The 19,881-nt window shown below is 38.4% G+C and overlaps 1 protein-coding gene across 1 annotated transcript in view; it reads right to left on the reverse strand.

Moving 5' to 3' along the window:
- Window positions 1-1,418: 1,418 nt before the first annotated feature.
- The window catches only part of UST (uronyl 2-sulfotransferase), a 171,114-nt gene continuing 152,651 nt past the window's right edge, over window positions 1,419-19,881 (reverse strand). Inside the window, exon 8 of the mRNA XM_089530222.1 lies at window positions 1,419-2,204. Coding sequence (XP_089386348.1) covers window positions 1,918-2,204 — 287 coding nt within the window. The 3' untranslated portion in view covers window positions 1,419-1,917. The remainder of the gene's footprint in view (window positions 2,205-19,881) is intronic.

Consider the following 19,881-nt stretch of genomic DNA (forward strand, 5'->3'; position numbering starts at 1 on the left):
GGACTCCTGCAAAAACAGATTAAAAAACTGAACTTTAAAAAATAAAGAAAACCCAAAGTATGAATATTAATTTGCTTTCCAAAATAAAACAATTCCACAGTGTGTAAACTAATCATTACTCTTTAAATGTAATTTCATAGAAACCACTTAAAATATACAATGCAGCATCTTGGTTAAATATCACTGACTGTATTTCCTGCTCCCAGAGTGCTCCTCCAGAGTAGTGCATTGGAACCACAAAGTTATGATGAGAGAATACAACCTTTGCTATTCTTGAGGCTTAACACAATTGTGTGGTATTCAAATCTCGCTAGTAGTATAGCCAAAAACAAACAATCAAATGAACAAACCCCCAGAAACCGATAATGACTTTATATAATATTAGTTGATGTTCACAGGTTCTGACAAGGGAATTTGCTAAAGATGTGCTGACAGAACAAAACTCTCAAGAAGTAGTACCTGATAAACAAAAACAACTGTATTCTATCCTTTCTGTCCTAAAGACAACGTATCCCACCTGATCTTGGAAGCTAAGCAGCGTCAGCCCTGGTTAGTACTTGGATGGGAGACTTCCATCAAATACCAGGTGCTGTAGGCTATATTTCAGAGGAGGTACTGGCAAAACCACTTCTGAGTGTTTTTTGCCTAAGAAAACCCTATCAAATTCATGGGCTAGCCATAAGTTGACAGGCGATTTGAAGGCATACATACATACATCACAATATAATACCATCCATCACACATTAAGTGTTGATTGTATTAGTGTGGTCAATATACATCTGAATATGAGAAAAAAAAAACACTAGTGACTGCTTATTCTCTAGAGTACCTGCCCTTGGTTAGATGCAAAGTTTAGATGTCTGACAGTGTGAATGACATTGAAAGAGGTTGTAGCACCTATAGTAACCTTTTTAAAAATTCTGTAATCACTGAATCACAGAATACGTCCCTAATTTTGTTAGCTGATATCTGATCTTCAGAATATTTGAGACATACTCATGATATGCTTCTATCTTCATCCCTCAATCAATCATGTAAACAGCTCATATATTTAATGAAAGAACAACCTTTTCCTTTAAAGATAACTGAATATTCCTGTTTCGCTCTTTACAGTGTCTGCGTGAACAAGCCTAGAAATCATATCCCAAAAATGATTTCTCTTTTTTTAAAAAATAAAATGCTAATATTTCATTCCTTTTTTACAGCCTAATTTGAACATCTTCAGGGAAGAAAAATTAGATTCCAGAAATGTTTGGTTCTTTCTAACTTGTAATAATTACAAGTGTCATTCCACTTTGAAATATCCAGATACTTCACACATCTTATCTTAATTTGTCCACATTCCTATTTGTACTGGTGATAATGCTCCTATTACTGAGAGCTTCTGTGAGAAAAAATGTAGTGTGACGTCTGCATAATCCATGGCGCAGTGGCAATTTTTATTATTATTTTAGCACAACAACATGGTCTAGTCTTAGGTGATCACAACAAACCTTCCAACACCCTACTATTAATTTCAGGTGCTAGGAGGAGATTGCAACAGATTCAATACAAACACTGAAACAGGCAAACACATTTTGTGAAAACTGCAAATGACTTATGTTGTGATCTACATCACTGCAATATGTGTGACATGTAGCAATGTTTTACAGTAAAAATGTTAATTGTAGTGAAATAAAAGATGGCACATTCAAAAGTATCTCCTAGCTACTATGACGCTATGGAGCCAAGGAAAACATAACTAACTTTAAACAAATAAACCATTCCTGAAAGCAGTCTTACTCTATCAGTTCAATCTGGGAGAAATTTCTTTTTAAATGCTGCTGTGAATTAACTCACTTCCTGAACAAATGTTCTTAAACAGTTTTTTTTTTTAAAAACAACACCTGGGAACTAGAACAGATAGTGATGTCTGCATCACCTCTTATAGATATCTTCCAACCACTTTTCGTCATCTTGCTCCTCGTTTTCTGCTGCTGGCTCTTCAGTTTCAAGAGGAGAAGGAATGATAAGTTCTGGTCTAGGAGAAGAGTTACTGTTTGAAGATCTGAGTCCAAATTTGCGCTTTAACAAGTGAAACTGTTCTTTGACATAGTAGTAAAACTCATATTCGTATCTCATACGCTGGTACAGGATCTGTATAGATTCAGGAGATGGGACGGTCTTTTTCACGGTCACAGTTAGATTGCCGAGTTTCCTATGTTCTGTAAGAGATTTTCATAAAGAGGTGTATGGTCAACATCCACAAAACTAAAATAATTTTAAAATGAGATAATTTTGAAATAAGTTGATAGGATACATGAACTGTGTTAAGGAATAACAAACTAAATTAAGGAATCTTTATTATATGCTTCTAGAATTCCAGTAATTGAGATGTAATTTTCACTGGTGATGCTGAAACATTTCATTTTATATCAATATTCTTAGTTCTGTTGGGATTATGGGTGGATGGTATAACAAGGGCTAAATGGCAAGCAGGAGTCAACAGGTTGGAGAAATACTCAGTTGTACTTCTGTTCCTTAACTCTTCATATTATAACAGCAATATAGAAGATAGAATCCCCCAGATGATTTACACTGGCATAACTGGGGGTTATACTAGCATATATATTGGGGGTCATTGCAGAAAGAGGTATCCATCACCTCCTTGTGCAATGTTCCCAACTGTGCAACCAGAGCCTTGCGGTGCCAGGCTCACACTCATTGACAGTAGAAGCAACTGCATAGCTGGAAAATAACAACAGCCTTCATTCTACAAGAACTCCAGTGAGTATGCTGGAGATCCAGGAAGGAAAAGGCTACTCCTTTGTCCTGGGTGTGCAACTACAGCCAGATGGCATCAGTTGGCCCTCTGGCCATTGATTGATTGTGAGGTGAACCCTGGTGCCTTCAGTGGAGAAAGAAAAATCTAGACTAACTACAGTGGCATAGCTTGACACTGTGCCAGGGTGTCTATCAGATCTTGGGGGAAGTTTATAAATTTCAACAGGAACTAAACACAACTAACTAGTGTTAGTGGGAGTGTGTACTCTCTTGGCCCTCTTAAGATGATCTTGGCAAAGTTTAATTTGCCGTGCATTATTTTCATGTGAGGTGGCAGGGGGTTGGACTGGATGATCCTTGTGCTCTCTTCCAACCCCATGACTCTATAATGCCAAGTTCTACACATTTTGGAGAATAAGCCTGTGCAAATCCAACTGGGAAATCCTTTCAAATGCCACAAGCATGGGAGAAATGGAAAGTATTATCAGAGTCCTTGGACACATGAGAGTGTTCCATGCAAATGTCTGTGCTCCACATAAATGTGTTTTGTGACCCAAAGAAGAAAACATGTCTTTCAATCACATTTCCCTGCTTAACTGTAGCTGGAAATGGACATGGATTGGGTCTGTAGCGCCTTTCTTTTTCCCTAATTAAAATCATTCACGATAGCTGCTAACAGCTATTGTTGTTGCTGTTATGTGCCTTCAGGTTTTTTTCCTAACTTGTTGCAACTCCAAGGTGAACCTATCACAGTTTTTTTTTAAAGCAAGATTTATACAGAGTGGTTTGCCTTCCTCTGAGGTGTGAGAGTGTGACTTGCTCAAGATCAGCCAGTGGGTTTCCATGGTTGAGAGGGGATTTGAACCCTGGTCTCCAGAGTCCATAGACCAATACTAAAACTACTATACCACCAGTTGCTCTGCTAATAGTCATAGAAATAAGTACAATGAATTATCTGTCTTTTCCTTTTCTTTAGATAACAAGAACTTTACAGTTGGGGCAGTAGTGTGATTTACATCAGGGAAATGGCATACATGAAGGCTTCAATCTTCCTTCTTTGACTACTTCAGCAATGATTCAAACTCCCAGACACTAGTAGCTTCTTTTAAACAAAGAAAGAGACACTGGAACATCTGGTCATGGATCTGCTATGTTACTTCCAGTTTGGCCCTCAGAGGATCAATCCAGATGTGATATTAATCATATATTTTGTCCTTACATGGTTAAAAACTGCTCCCCTGTACTTGCTATTTCCATTGGGAAACTACAGTAGTTCCAGTGATGCTACAGTCAGGTAAAGGGATAAATCCCCATGCTTTCCCCTTCTTACCATACTGTCATCTTGAACTATTTTTGAGGGTTTCTACATGTGCCAGCCACTTATTTTGAAAAATCAGTGATCCAATGACTAAAAACATGCACCATGTCAGCTGGATTGGCCCTGAAGGACTATAATTGAGGACAATTGAGGAGTGAATGCTATACAATTCTTTCTGTAAAGCTTCCTCATGGGAAATTTTATCCTATTTTAAATACATTCCCTTGCCAACACTTTTCAGTTCACCTCACAATATTATTTTCTGTATCAATGAACTTTTTTAAAAAACTGCTATTCCAGAAGGTTAAGTTTATTCTGCTGAGGGATGAATAAAGTATTTCTGCTTGTAAATCTATAGTTAATTTGCTTTTTGTGAAAAGGCAAAATAACACAGAAACACACACCTCATGGGGCGCAGGTAATATTCACTTGCCATTATACATTATAGATCTAGGAATAACTGGCCAAGTGACTAACCTCTACATTATTAGAAACCTCTACTTCTCATTTTGTTTATATTACTTTATATGTACTTTAAACGACTCTTTTAATAAAAGTCTGAAGTAACTCACAAATTTGCTTCTTGAAGTTACCCACCCCCAAGTCTTCATCTATCAAATGCACATAATGGAAAAATTATGCACGGCTGGCTTCACGCCAGACTAAACACACTAAAGATGCTGTGTAAACCCAGCTGTTCCACTAGAAGATGGGAGACCCACACTTTATGACCTTCTAGACAGTGAGCCATAGGGAGGGCAACAAATGCCACTATTTACTTTTCAGGCTTTATTTTGTTTTACAGTGTTTGCTTTGGCTTTCACATTACCTTAAAAAAGTATACTGTAGTGCCATGACCAGAAGATGTTCAAAACCTGCTGAAACACACTTTGCATGTTTTAAATTTTTTTGGGTGGGTGGAGGGGAGGACCAGGACAAAATAGTGGGATATATTTATCACGCAAACAAACCTTCTTTTCATATCTAGTATACTGTAGCAAAACTTTCCAAAACTCACCCACACCTTCAAAATGCACAGCTACAATTTTTTGCAGTATGGGAATCTTCAAAACTCTTTACACACCAATTATGAATTCTCATAAGTACTTACATACTTCTACAATACAGAAGTGATATCTTTACATGTGACAGTGTTCTATACTAACTATACTATACTATACTATACTATACTATACTATACTATACTATACTATACTGTTCTATAAAGTGTTCTAGACAACTAAGGACAGGTTCCTTGCTTCTATCATTCTTCAAGGAGTCATCTGTGCATTCACATCATGCTACCAATCTCAGGAGATGGGTCAGCTAAGAAAATTTCTGAACATGATTTTGTGCCAATGCATCACTCATGCATGTGCTGTATAGAGACCACAAAAAAGAATTATCATTTGTGGTCATCAAAGCAAAACATGAAACAATAGTCTGAAGATGACTCACAGCTTTTGGGGCAATTGTGGTTTGTTGATATATTTGAACATATATTCTGTATTAAACCTGGTTTATTTTGGTGCCCCAACAGTTAAGAGGGAGAAGTGGCTAGGAAACAAAAGCACTCATATGTTTAAAGAGCTCTCACAAATGCTTTCCCATATCTTGCCCCATCTCTCTTCCCTCTTTTCCCTGCCCACCTCTTTGCAGATGATTTATAACTCCAGTACAGCTTTCCAAAGGAAAACAAAGTTAAGAGGGACATTTCGCTATTTCACTAACATTTATCCAAAAGTACATGCTGAAAGTACAACTTGGATTTTTGCAGGCCACTCTAATTGTTATACTGATGGATGTCCACATAAAAAATTTACTGAAAAGAACCATGTACAGTTGGGCCCTCTACATCAGAGTGGGTTCACTTCTGGGGGCCCTCACAGATGCTAAAAATCACGGATGATCATGCTCCACATTATTCGATGGCAGTGACATGAACACACATGCTTCAGCCACTACTGAATAATATGGAGCCTGGTGATCTATGGAGGGTTAAATTTGTGGACTGGAAACCCAATGATAGGGAGGACCCACTATAGTAATATCTGAGGAAGTGGACTGTTATAGCTTGAAAGCTTAGACTTAAATAAATATGTCAGTCTTTATAGATTTTCCTGCTGGTAATTAACAAGTTGGTGATTAACATATCATTTATGAATTCATAGGTTTTTTGTTGTTGTTGGTAACTAATAAATTGGTAATGAAAAACAATCTAAGTAAATTCAAATAAACTTTATATTGGCACACCAGCTACAAGCAAGTAACAAAAGACTATTACTTGAAGCTTGATTGAAAACAGACTATAACTATTAGCATTCTTCAAGATGGAAAGAGCTTTCATAAAAACCTCATAGGGTAAACATGTCAGCAGGAGTTAATTTCTAACTCAAAAATTATGCTGGCTGGGGGGAGCCTGGAAGATGAAGCCGAAAAAAGTAACCTCCCCAAACTCTCCAAAAGGGCCTGCCATGGTCAAATCACTGAACATGGCAACGGGATTCCTCCAGGCCAGCCAGTTCTTTTGTTCTAAAGTACAGTATGACACTGTGGCAAGCCAGGATAACTACAAGGGGCATCAAATGAAATGCATTCTTCTGTTTCCTTTTTCAGTCTGCTTTAATTAAGAGTAACAGTGATGATTACTGAGAGTTAAGTATTAGAAAAGAAAAGCTCCTATTTCCCCTTTCTCTCAAATCTGACCATTTGACAGCACTCTGCATATAACAAGTCTGAGGGTGGCCAAAGGCTGGGAACATCTGGCATTGAAAAATGTGAAGTGGGGAGTGGGGGGGAAGAATATCAAAAGGATAAAAGAAACACTGTCTCTTTAAAGCACAGGGCTTTTGACATGAAGCCTGACTGTTCTGGCCATCAGCCAGAAAGTTAGATCCAAGGCTTTCCTCAACCCAACCCTTAGGGGAAAGAGCACCAACTGTTACAAACTAAGACTTGCTTCAGAAAATTGAAGTTAAGTAAACAAAATTAACAGGGAGGTAAAAGGGACCAAAGTTTCAGGATTCCCAAGTGAAACTGAATGTAACTCCACACCCCCTCCCAGGCTTCCTATATCACTTGGAAAGGGAGTTCTTGGCTCTGTTCTTCTTCTTGACTAGGATAAAACAGGAAGAAGTGGATTTATTTTTTGGTGTTATTACCAGAGTTTCTCATAGTCTATATACATTTCTATTTTTTTCTTGCTAGCTGGAGATTCCCTATACATAGAAGAAAGACTTCCATTGCTCAGAACATGAACACTTTTTTTTGCATAGAAGGCCTAACATATCAGTACTCCTGTTTCTGGCCAGATTTATTTTTTTTTTAAAAAAAGTCCCAGAAATCTAGAATCTGCTCTATAGCCTTACTCTCAGCTTCTCACTTCCACAGCATGATTATAATGTTAATTAAATAATTTCCTTCCATACAAATTCATAGGTTGTTTTTCCTTTTTTTAATTTTACAGCTCAAATATACAATGATCACCTCCATGAGACTGCTTAAAAGACCTTCTGTTCAGTAAGTATCCTACCAACCCATGACTTAAATTGTTCAAACCCACAAAGTAATATTCACATGCTGATAAGCTCCCATCAGGGATGTAAAGTGTGGGGCTCAGGACCCCATAATAATCAGTCAGAAAGAAAAGTAAAGGTAGACAGTAAAAAGATCACCCGAAAGCCAGTAATTTCTGACAGGACCTCCATGGTGACAGTAACATATATTTGGGTAGAGAATAGTATTGCCAGGCTACCTACAGAACATGACTACTGTACTTTTAACAAATGCAATTTTAGCAAGTGCTGCTTGGGTGACAAAGAACACTTGCTGATATTGTCTCTAATGCACAACCGTGAAAGGCACAAGAGTGCTGATCTGTATTTCGACTGCAACCCTACTAGATTGGCATTTGGGAACCCCAAGGAGAAAAAAAGGGAGAAAATTTAATGTGCATATGTATGCACTGCTATCAAGGCTTCCACATATGAATTTATGGGCCATGAGTAATTTGCCCCAACATTTCAAAGAATGAAAACTAATTATGTGAGAGGAAGTTGATTCCTATGTGATTGTTTCAATCCCTGATCCCACTATTTTGACCAGGGGTCAATTTCCATATACAGTATTACCTTCTAGAAGTGGACTGGACAGTAGGTGCTTTGCTGCTCACTAGATCCTCAATTGCAGCCTGGTTCAACAGAAATATGTTGAGAATGAAGGAATTCTAAGGTTAGAAATTTGTTTCTGTGAAGCCTGCATTTGGAGCACTGTATATATTGTAACTCATCCTGGTAAGAATGCTTATAGCCACCTTCCATCCCTCCTCCAGTTTTCACTTTCTGTCCTGGTATATGTGTGTGTGTGTGTGTGTTTTAGGGAGGGAAATATTTGTGGAAAGGTTTTAGAAAGGCAATACACAAGTACCTTACATAAACTACATACATTGAAATGGCCTTAAAGTTTATCAGACTAAACGTTTTAGACTAAATCCATTGTTTGTCCTCGTTAGACTAGGTTCACTGACTAACAAACCTCAGTCATTTCAATGCTCCAACTATTACACATCTAGTGAATCAATACTTGACAACTCAACATTTATGTCAGCTCCACTGATCCAATAGATCTACTCTAGATGGGAATAACAATGGGCTTTAGACCAATGGTTTACTCTAGGCAGCGTCAGATGATAAAGCATCAAACTCTAATTGATACAAGACATCAGATAATCTGAGTTACTGTGAATAGAGGCATATCAACAGCTTATATTTATCCCACTGATATACATGAAGCACACGATGATGATGAAAGAATTTAAACCAAACATTCCTCCAAGAATGCATTTCTAAATAGCTGGTATCTTTCACAAGAAAATTGATTTATACTTTATTGCCACCTACTGGACATCAAGATATATAATTAACTGCCCTAAAACCAATATAGTGTGCTTTTTGATTCCTTCAAATGCAATCTCAAATTTCCCAACAGTCTGGAAAAAAAGGCACAATCAATTTTAAACCAAGGCCTCAGTTACAATTTGGAGAATCAGAAAACAGAATTTGCAGTATAGAATCATAGAGTTAGAAGAGACCACAAAGGTCATCCAGTCCAACCCCTTGCCATGCAAGAACACACAATCAAAGCACCCCTAACAGATGGCCATCCAGCCTCTGTTTTAAGACCTCGAAAGAAGGAGACTCCACTACACTCCGAGGGAGTGTGTTCCACTGTTGAACAGCTCTTACTGTCAAGAAGTTCTTCCTAACATTGAGGTGGAATCTCTTTTCATGTAGTTTGAATCCACTGCCTGAAGCACATACCTGTCTTTTTGTTCTTTTTGTTACTATGGAAACTACACTTTCTTGAACCTCTAGTATGTATGATTTGGCATAAACAATAAAGGATCTTATCATGATGTCTACTGTAATCCGAAAGGAAATAAATTTAGTTTGCTACATTTCCATTAATGGTGCTGAAATTCAACATGGATTACCACTCAAGATTAGGATATAGAATATAGAAAATAATTCAGAAAGATAAATATGTGAAACATTTAACACTATAGAAATTTACACACTAATATGTTGTATCTCTAAAATTAATATAACAAAACATATTAAAATTATTTTCACAACAATATTGTAATGTATCAAAATCATAAATCATACAAATATAGAATCATAGAATCATATAATCGTAGAGTTGGAAGAGACCGCAAGGGCCATCCAGTCCAACCGTTGCCATGCAGGAATTCTCAGTTAAAGCATCCCTGACAGATGGCCATCCAGCCTCTGTTTAAAGACCTCCAGGGAGGGAGACTCCACTACACTCCGAGGGAGTTTGTTCCATTTTGAGGCCAAAGAGGAGCATGTGTAACTGATAATGTTCCAGTCCAACATAGATGAGAGGAAGCAATTTTTGTGTAAAATGTATAAATTTACAGCGCTTTATAAATAAAGGTTAATAAAGATGAATACTGAAATGAAAGTAAGAGTCCCATTGGTCTATTGAGGTGAACCATCTTCCTTTGTGGAGAAGAGGAAGGATAACCATCCTGAACCACTTTCAGGGAATGAAGGGATTAATTTGCCTGAGATCCAAGACCAGGAGCAAGCCTCCACCCCTTTGAGGATCATAAATTATCTGTAGTAGAACCTGAGAGGTGACAGGGATGGGCAGACTTGCTGTATTGCACCCTTCTGTAGGAGTGTAGCAATCTCTTGGTCAAGAGGGGGCAAAAGCTAAGTGAATCTCAAGAGTAAAGGGCCATTTCCAAAGCACCAGAAGCATAGAAGAATATGTTGAGGGTCAATTCTCTTAAAGACTAAGGTCCAAAACACACTGCAGAAATAATCTAGTTTGAAACTGCTTTAACTGTCCTGGCTCAGTTCTAGGGAATCCTAGGAATAGTAGTTTATTGTGGCACCAGAGCTATCTGAAAGAGAAGGCTAAATGTCGCATAAAACTACAGTTCCCAGAATTCCCTAGCATTGAGCCAGGACAGTTAAAATGGTCTCAAACTGGATAATTTCTGTAGTGTATTTTGGACCTGGGTTCTCAAGAGGTGTATTGGACTTCTTAATTTACAAATCAAAGGTCTTAGCCAGTCTAGAAAGCTGCTCCACAAAGTTACCAAGGCCATTTGAAGGGGGAAAGGAAATTTTGATCTCCCACCAGTGGGTCAAGGGAGTAGGCAGAGGGATTCTCCAAGGATGAATTATCTGATTCCTTCTCTGATGACTCAGCAGAGGCCCTGTAGCAGGGCAATGAGTACAAGTGACATCAGACTGGTGTTGAGATGAAAAAGGCTTTGCATTGAGATGATAGGTTAATGACAACTTCACATAAGGCATTCACTGCCGCGGCCCCAAGATTGTGGAATGACCTACCGGAAGAGATCCATCTGATTTTATCCACTTCAAAATAACAACAACATAAAAATTGGGTAACTTTACATACATGAAAGGAACTCTCAAACATTATAATCATTTTAAATAATCACTGTTGAAAAGCTACTTTTTGCATTCATTACTATGGCAACAAACATTTAATTCACATGCAGAAACTAGAACCTGACAGAGAGGAAACAGGTTACTGAACAAAATCTTCCTATTCAGTTATGGAAACTAATTATGAAAAGGTCTTCAGGATTGAGGGGAAAAAATCATCAGTCTATTTAACATGCATTTTTGTGTGTGAGTGGAACTGATGAAACAAATGGGCAAAATCCTAAGGTTGGCCTAGTGCATAGGATCTTCAGTGCTAAGACCCATTCAACTACTTCTATAGACTAAAATAATAAGTAGCAACCAGGAAAAGGAGCAGGGTGTGCTGTTTGTACTAAACATGGGAGGCATGATTCATCTTAGCTTCCAAACTTCCTTTCTTAACCATTGTGCCTCCAGCAAACTAATTTAGGCCCTGTACAGACAGGCCACGATAAAGCTGCTTTGGGTCACTTTGGAGGTATGCTGTTTAAATGATGCATGCATCCTAAGAGTCTGGAAACCGCACTAAAGCCACGTTCCAGTCCTTAGGACTGGAGCATGGCTTTGGCACGGCTTCCGGACTCTTAGGACACATGCATCATTTAAAAAGCATACCTCCAAAGTGATCCAAAGCAGCTTTATTTTGGTCTGTCTGTACAGGTGCTTAGTTTGTTAACTCTGTCTGTGGGTATGGGTGGGTGACTGTTACATCTTTCAATTTAAGAGTATTACAGATACATTTCTAAAGAGAATACTTTATCATAAAGTCCATTGTACTGTCCTTTCCCACCAGTGTTTCAATGAGAAAGCATAAAAATTGGTTTTCTAGGTATCATAGTACAGCTGAAGCTAGTAATGGTAGGACTTCATATGTGCTGTAGTTTGTAAACCAGGTAGCTGCAACACCTGGCAGGTGGGTAGTTATTGGATACTGTCTAGGGCTCTGTTTTCCTCCCTTCCTTCCTTGTGGGCTATGCTCACTCCTATCTTCTCTCTCTCCTCTCCTCTCCTGTCCTGTCACTCTGAACATGAGACAAAGAAGCAAACACCAGGGCAGCCAAATGAAGATTCATCTTAAAGGACAAAAAAAAAAGTACAAATGGACTATGGATGGCCACAGTATTCAGCAATATTGCTCTTCTAAATATTTCAGCAATCATGTCAATGAAAATCTTAATTGGAAAACACACTGCAACAATTAAACTGTTACTTTCTATAATTATACACCAGATCCTAACTTTTTTTCCCCTTTGGCAAAGACTGTCTTAAAAATATTTGTTTGGAAGGTGGTCGCTTAGATGTTATAGGAAGCTGAAATATGAAGCGAAGGAAACATTGCTGCACTGGACGCAATCCAGAATGGGTTGCTGAGGAAAGTCTTTGCCCTGCTTCCAGATGCACCAGCTTCCCTGTTGAGACATGGGGACAGGTCTGCTGTCCATTGAACTGTGTTTAAAAAAAAGGTATGATTTGGTACGAGTTCAATCTGAACAATGATTCCCCAAAATGTGTTGGTATGAATTGAGAAGGGACTGTTGGGCTAAAACATGCCAGCAAAGCATTAACAAAACACTCAATTTAAGTAGAACAGGTAGCTGTGTCAGGATATCAACCCAACTTCAATAAGCAAATTGAGAAATTTAATCTATCTCTAGATAAGGAAGTCATAAACAATAACCGTTTTTCCTGGTGGTTTGCTGCCATTAAAAAAGACTACCAGCTTCCCATATATTTTTTGGGCGGAATAGACCACTGCAAAGGAGCGGCTTCAAGCTGCTCCTGAGAAAGCTGGATTGGGGCCATGGCTCCAATCTGCCTTTTTGTCAGACCAAAACGAAATGGCAAAGAGCCATTTCTTTTTGCACCAGCAAAAAGCTGGCTTTTCCATGCCACCATAGCTTTAAGGCGCTCTGGCAGCATGCGGCATCTAAACATCACGCTGCCAGAGCACCCGGAAGCTGGTCCAAGTGTGGGCAGCTGGGTAGCATGAAGCTGGCTTCTGGGTGTCTTGGGGGCATGCGTTGTGCACACACTACGCTCCCAAATGGGCTGGAAGCCGGCTTTTCATGCACGGCTGTTCCAGCTCTTAGTCATCTTCCACACTCCACACCCCTTTGAAGGAAGCTTTCTCAGAATTAAGTTTTTACCAAATACTAACCAATTTCTTGGAGGATAGATATCTTGACATCCCTGAAATTAATTGGTAGACTGTGAATTTGTAGTAATTGCAGCACATTATCTGTTTTGGCCTGTTTTTATTGTGTGCCTTCAAGTAATTTCTGATTTATGTCACCCCTATGACTTATGGCAATCCTATAAAGGGGAGTTAGTTGGCAGATTTTGTTCAGAGTGGGTTAGCCTTTGCCTTCCCTTCCTGGAAGGTATGACTTGTCTGTGCCACTGTGGCTTTAAGGTGCTCTGGCAGCATGTGCCCAAAAATGTGTGGGCAGCCAAGTGATGTGAAGTGGGTTTCCATGGCCAAGCAGTAATTTGAATTCTGGTCTCCCAGTGTCTTATTCCATCATTCAAAGCACTACACCATGATGACTCTCTATTATCTGCTTTGCTGTCCACTAAATACTGGCCCCAGACATGGTCTGTTACAGTTTGTGACAATGCAGTAGCTGGCCAACTCAGAACGTAGTAAATATTTTGTTATCTGATGAAAGGTGTATATTTCTTATCATTTTGCCTTGTTTGCAATTGCAGCACAGGAAATCAGAATGAAAAAACACGAGTTAATCAGTATCCGATAGTAAAAAAAGTATGATACTTTCGAAAGTTAATATGGGAAATCTCAAGGTTAGTTTTTTCTCCAGAAGTTCCAAATTGTTCTTAAGCTTTTGTTTCTTTTTAAAACTTTTACATGATCCATATTAGGATTTATGCTATTGTTATTGTGTGCCTTCAAGTTGTTTTCAATTTATGGTGAGCCTAAGGTGAATCTATCATGGGGTCTTCTTGGCAAAATTTGTTTAGAGGGGTTTTACTTTTGCCTGCTTCTAAAGCTGAGAGTATGTGACTTCTTAAGGTCACTCAAAGGCCAAGCAGGGATTCGAACCCTGGACTCAAGAGTCATAGTCCAAGGGTCCATCCACTATACCCACACTGCTCTCATTTATGCTATATCATGTAATATATTATTTTTTGCCGTTTTTAATAGTTACTTCTCTGTATTGTATTTTGCTATGTGTGTTTCTAGTGGCCTATGGCTATAAGCAATAAAACTTTGGATTGGGATTGGATTCATCTTGCTTTTGCCACTGCCTCTTTCTTTTTGCTGCCAAAGTGTTGCCACGGAAGCCTCACCCATCACCTGGAGTTTAAGCAATTTAGCTGGAGGTGAGTGTGTGTGTGCACGCACGCGCAGGCATGTGCAGGTCTCCAAAACTAGATGATTTGTGTATAAGACAAAACTCTGACAACTCTGTTCTGGTCTTTTCTTTGAGGACATCATAGAATCTATTAATCCACAATTCTTACTTTAAACAAAATAAAGGCTGATTTGCATCAAGCTGCCTGTGTGAATGTCACTGATTTTTTTTTAACCTCAGTTATCATTCTAAGCAGCTTCAGGGTCTAAAACATTTCTTGCTTGGTTATCAGTTCATACTGCTATTCTCCTTCTGTGCCCAGGCAAAGCCCTTTCCATTTATTCAGGCCTTTGAATTATAATTGCCTGGAGCAGAAAATCTTTTAATCTGAGTTGTGTTGGATTTGTATTTTTATCATTATTTTTAATACTTTAACTTCCATTTAAAAGCTGTTTTAAATTAATGTTTTTCTTTTAAAAAAAACACCTTTTGTACTATCCACAGTTTGTACTACCCATTTAGCTTTTTTATTTAGCTTTAACTGAAATGGTTAGTGGTTTTGGGTCCCATATTGGGAGAAAAGCTGAATATAAATAAAATAAATAGAAATGTCAGCAACACATAGTCTAAAAAGCAGCAACTATACATTCATGACAGAACTGTGCAGGTACAGGATGACATATGAATTAAGGCTCTTTTCAGTATAATGATAACTGAAATACACTCTTACCTCGGGTTACGAACGCGCCGGGATACGAACTTTTCGGGTTACGAAAAAAATAAAAATAAAAAATATTTCCGGGTTACGAAGGTTATTCCGGGTTACGAATAACCTTTTGGTGCTTTTCGGCGCTATTTCGCACCAAATCGCGGCTTCCCTCCATTAGCGCCTATGGCTTTCTCGGCTTACGAAGACTTCCGGGTTACGAAAATGGCGCCGGAACGGATTATTTTCGTAACCCGAGGTAAGAGTGTATTGTTTCCCTAAATTAAATACCTCCAGATCCTGCTGTATACATGAGTTATCACTGAAATTGGGATTACTCTCCTTGAACACTTAGAAAAAGTGTCAACAAGAACAAGAAACTATGGTTTCCCAGAGCTTAGAGAATGAAATTTGAAAATTAGTACATTAATGCTGCCCATTAGAAATGGGAGATTAATTTGGTGCCATTAATGATTATAACTGAAATCATTGGAATTATGATAGTTAATTAATATATTAATGCAGTAATTAAATACATGTAGTTAGTTTGCTTTAAAAATATGGGACTTACTGAAAATGGTATAGAGCTGTGGTGGCGAATCTATGGCATGCGTGCCCTCTCTGACACATGAAGCCATTTTGGATGGCACAAAGAGAGATAGAGGCTGGAGGATGAGAAAGAACAGACACTTGCCTCTTCCTCCTCTTCCCCCACCTTTCCATATCTTCAGCTTCCTCTCTGGAGAAACTAAAGGCCCAGGAGGACAGGGGAAAAGGAGGAACAGGCACATGCCTGTTCCTCCTCTCCCTGCACTATCCTGGGCCTTTAGCTGTCTCTGGGGAAGTCCTGCCCCTGGAAGGCAGAAGTCCCACCCCCAGAAGTGGCACCTCCAGAACTGGGTAACACCTGATGCTGGAATGCCTTTGAGTTTGGATACTAGGTCCCTAAAAGGTTTGCCATCACTGGCATAGAGTGTATTGCCATTTATCCCTTGGGTCACAAATATTTTTTTTTATTTAAAGTTTATAAGAAACAAAACAGAAAAAGAAATAGAATCATTTCTTACTAACCTTTAACATCACTGCTTGTTGACCATTAACAAAAATGGGATTCGCAAAGAAAAAGGCAAAACACACACACACAAAAAAAAACACAGATCAGTGGAATAGGTTGTGACAAGGGAAGCCTTGCTCTCGGATAACCTTTCTCAGCCTGATGGTTTCCATGTGTGTTGGCCTCCCACCATCACCAGGCAACAATAGCATTGGAGGATTTATAGTGTATCTGGCAAAAATTCCTGGAAAAATATTGTGGGTGTCTTTGTTGTTGTTGTTAACTGCCTTTGAGTCAATTTTGACTCATGACGACCCTGGGATGAGATATCTCCAAAGCTACCTATCCTTCACTGCTTTGTTTAGGACCTGAAACTTCACACCCATGATCTCTTTAAGAGAGTCCATCCATCTAGCATGTGGTCTTCTTTCTTTCTACTTGCCTCCATGTTTCCTAGCATTATTGTTTTTTCCAATGAGTCATGCCTTCTCATGATGTGACCAAAGTATGACAACTTTAATGTAATCATCTTGGCTTCAAGGGAGATTTCAGGCTTGATCTGTTCAAGGAACCATTTGTTTGTCTTTTTAGCTGCCCATGGTATCCTTAGCACTCTTCCCCAGTACCACACTACAAAGGAATTTATGTTCTTATCTGCTTTTTTCACTATCCAGCTCTCACATCCATACATAGTAATAGGGAATTCAGTGGCTCATATTATTCTAACTTTTGTGCTCAGTTTATTATCTTTATTCTTTAGGAACTTTTCTAGTTCTTTCATAGCTGCCCTCCCCATCTCTAGTCTTTTCCTGATTTCTTGACTGAAGTCCCTGTTCAGATCAATGTTTGATCCAAGGTATGAGAATCTTTAACTATTTATATTTCCTCATAAGCAAGTTGGGTCAAAAATAGAATGATCTACGTGGAAAAAGAGAGGAAAACTAACAAGGTAAGAAATGAGTAGGGTGTTTCCAGCACTGATTCATTACAGAGATTCAATACACCCCACCTCAACTAATATAGCAGAAGTGGGAAAATAAATTCAGTAACAATTAGAAAGGGCAAAATAAAATCAGTAGCAAGTAGAGAGAAAATATGAAGATTAAGAATACCCACACCATCATTTAAAAGGCTCCCAACAAGCTCCATACAGACCCATGTGGGAGGGAATATCAGCCTTCAGCTCCAAAGTGTCTGGTATTATGAAAGGCTGCTTGAAGACCTCCTGCCAAGCAAACAAATCGTTTTCCTTCCTACTCCCTTTCTTTTCTCCATTTCACAAAGGCTAACATTTTCCCTCTTCTAATTTTTCTTCCTTCAGGGAGTAGGTTACCCTGCTCAGATGGGCTTTAAGCTGGAATTGTAATTGTTTTTATAGTTCTCATTTATTTGTGATGCATTTCCTCTAATCATAATCCTTCTTCTCTTGGGATGTGCTTGCCTAATTGTATTTGGGAGAGAGAGAGAGAGAGAGAGAGAGAGAGAGAGAGCATGACCCCATCTTAATCAATTTGTATGACATAAAAATAAAAAAAATAATTATTAAGAGCAGGGATAACTGTTCATCCATGTTGGGAGGAAATGTAATGAATCAACAGTTTAAATATAATGCACTGATGAGTGAACACTACTTAAATCCTAAACTCACCCCCATCCTGCTCTGGGTTTTCCATTATATCAGTGAGGGACAGTGAGTTTCTGCTTCATGAGTCTTTTTTCTTCAAATCAATGAAAGGAGATATTATAAAGTGTCAATTCCAATTTAGCACAGTTTTTATGACATCCAAACTTTGGAAACTGTAGTTTCTTTAAACTAGTGTGATTTTATAGTCTGGCATGTTCCCACTAACCACAACTTAATCCAAAATTCTCCCAAGTTTGCGTGGTTACCCAACTTTTTCCAGGCAAGCATTCTCTGAAGATGCCAGCCGCTGATGCTGGTGAAACGTCAGGAAGAAACTCTTCTAGAACATGGCCACATAGCCCAAAAAACCCACAAAAAACTTTGCGTGGTTAGTTTAAAACAGGAAATGGAGATTTCTAATCAACTCTGTCTCACAAGAAGGATTTCTATTATTCTCTCACATAGTGTATTGTTTTTAGTTTCCATCATATCTCAACAAGGTTTAGGTGACTAGGTGCCTCATGTCCTTCCTCCTCTATCATTCACCATATAAAACAGCAGTAGCATACAGATTTCTGGAAATCTAGAAAATGAACATATGCAGCAGCTCCTTTCTACAATGGACATTTGTATAAAAAAGTTAACTACGCAATTCAGCCATGGCTATGTGGTTCCCTCCCCCCAAACCCAATGTTGCCCTTGTTCGTTTGCTGTAGTGACAAGAAAAGCAGACAGAGATGACCAAAAGCATTTTGGTCAGAGATGACTGAAAACCACTATACACTGAAGTTCATTGTACCCACTAGCTCCTACTCTGCTTGAGGTTTCAGTAGTCTTCACACAGATTTCACAGCAGGATTCAATGTTTGCAAGTGAGGCAAACACAGAACATATGGGCATAAATTAGGTATGAAATACATCTTGACTATATTCTATAAGAGCCAGTGTAGAGTAATGATTTGAATGTTGGGTGAGACCTGGAAGACCAGGGTTTGAATCCATGCACAGTCATGATAATCAACTGGATTACTTTGGGCAGCTCATACTCTCTTTGCCTCAGAGGAAGGCAATGGTACCCCACCCCTGAATAAATCTTGCCAAGAAAACCCTGTGATAGGTCTCTTTTAGGTTCATTTTTAGATTAAAGTAAGTCAGAAATGACCTGAAGGTATGCAACAAGAACAGCAACAACAAAATATTCTATTAAGGATTTAAGTTAATCATCTGCATCTCATTCCTAATTTCTAGATTCAACAATATTGGTCACAGAACATATGAATTATTATTATTTATTTACTCTCCTTCTTAACAATTAATTTCCCCCAACAGAACTCTTTGGTTTCCAAATGGAATGACCCATAATCTGAAGAATCTATAGCACTTGGGGATGAGACTTCTTTTTTCTATTAATTTCCTATTTTTCATTCTTATTATCTGCTATTCATATTCTTATACAACAATACCTTTCTTTGAAATCACAAAAAAGACAATTTATCTTGAAAATGTGTTCATAATTTAAACTAGTTACTACTTATGCTTTAATTCTGAACTTTATATTTTGGAATTTGTTATGCTGATTCAGTTCTTCTTTACAAAAAAACCCACAAACATTTATCCTTACCTGTCCTATGTCCAAAACACACTGCAGAAACAATCTAGCTTGAGACCATTTTAACTGCCATTGTTCAGTGTTAGAGAATCCAGGGAATTGTAGTTTATTGTGGCACCAGAGCTCTTTGACAGAGAAGACTAAATGTCTCACAAAACTACAGTTCCAAGAATTTCCTAGCATTGAGCCAGGGCAGTTAAAGCAGTTTCAAAGTGGATTATTTTTGCAGTGTATTTTGGACTCAACTCTTTATTTTAAAAAAGTGTGTTATGCTTCCTAACATATATTATGCATAGCTATAAGAGTGTATGTGTGGTGTCTCTCAAATATAGGGCTTTTTTTCAAGAAAAAGAATTCTTGAACGACTAAGATGAAGTCTCTAATGACACCATCTACTTAACACAAAGGTTGCAGGACTACTACTCGCAGTGTTCATTTTTGCTATGTTGGCTAGAGCCCCTGGTTCCTGTGGTCCAACAGTATATCTGAAAGGGCACATGATTCCCA

This window comes from Sceloporus occidentalis, unplaced genomic scaffold (genome assembly GCF_023333645.1).
Source record: "Sceloporus occidentalis isolate IW3139 unplaced genomic scaffold, rSceOcc1.0.p SCAF_6, whole genome shotgun sequence".
NCBI lineage: Eukaryota > Metazoa > Chordata > Lepidosauria > Squamata > Phrynosomatidae > Sceloporus > Sceloporus occidentalis.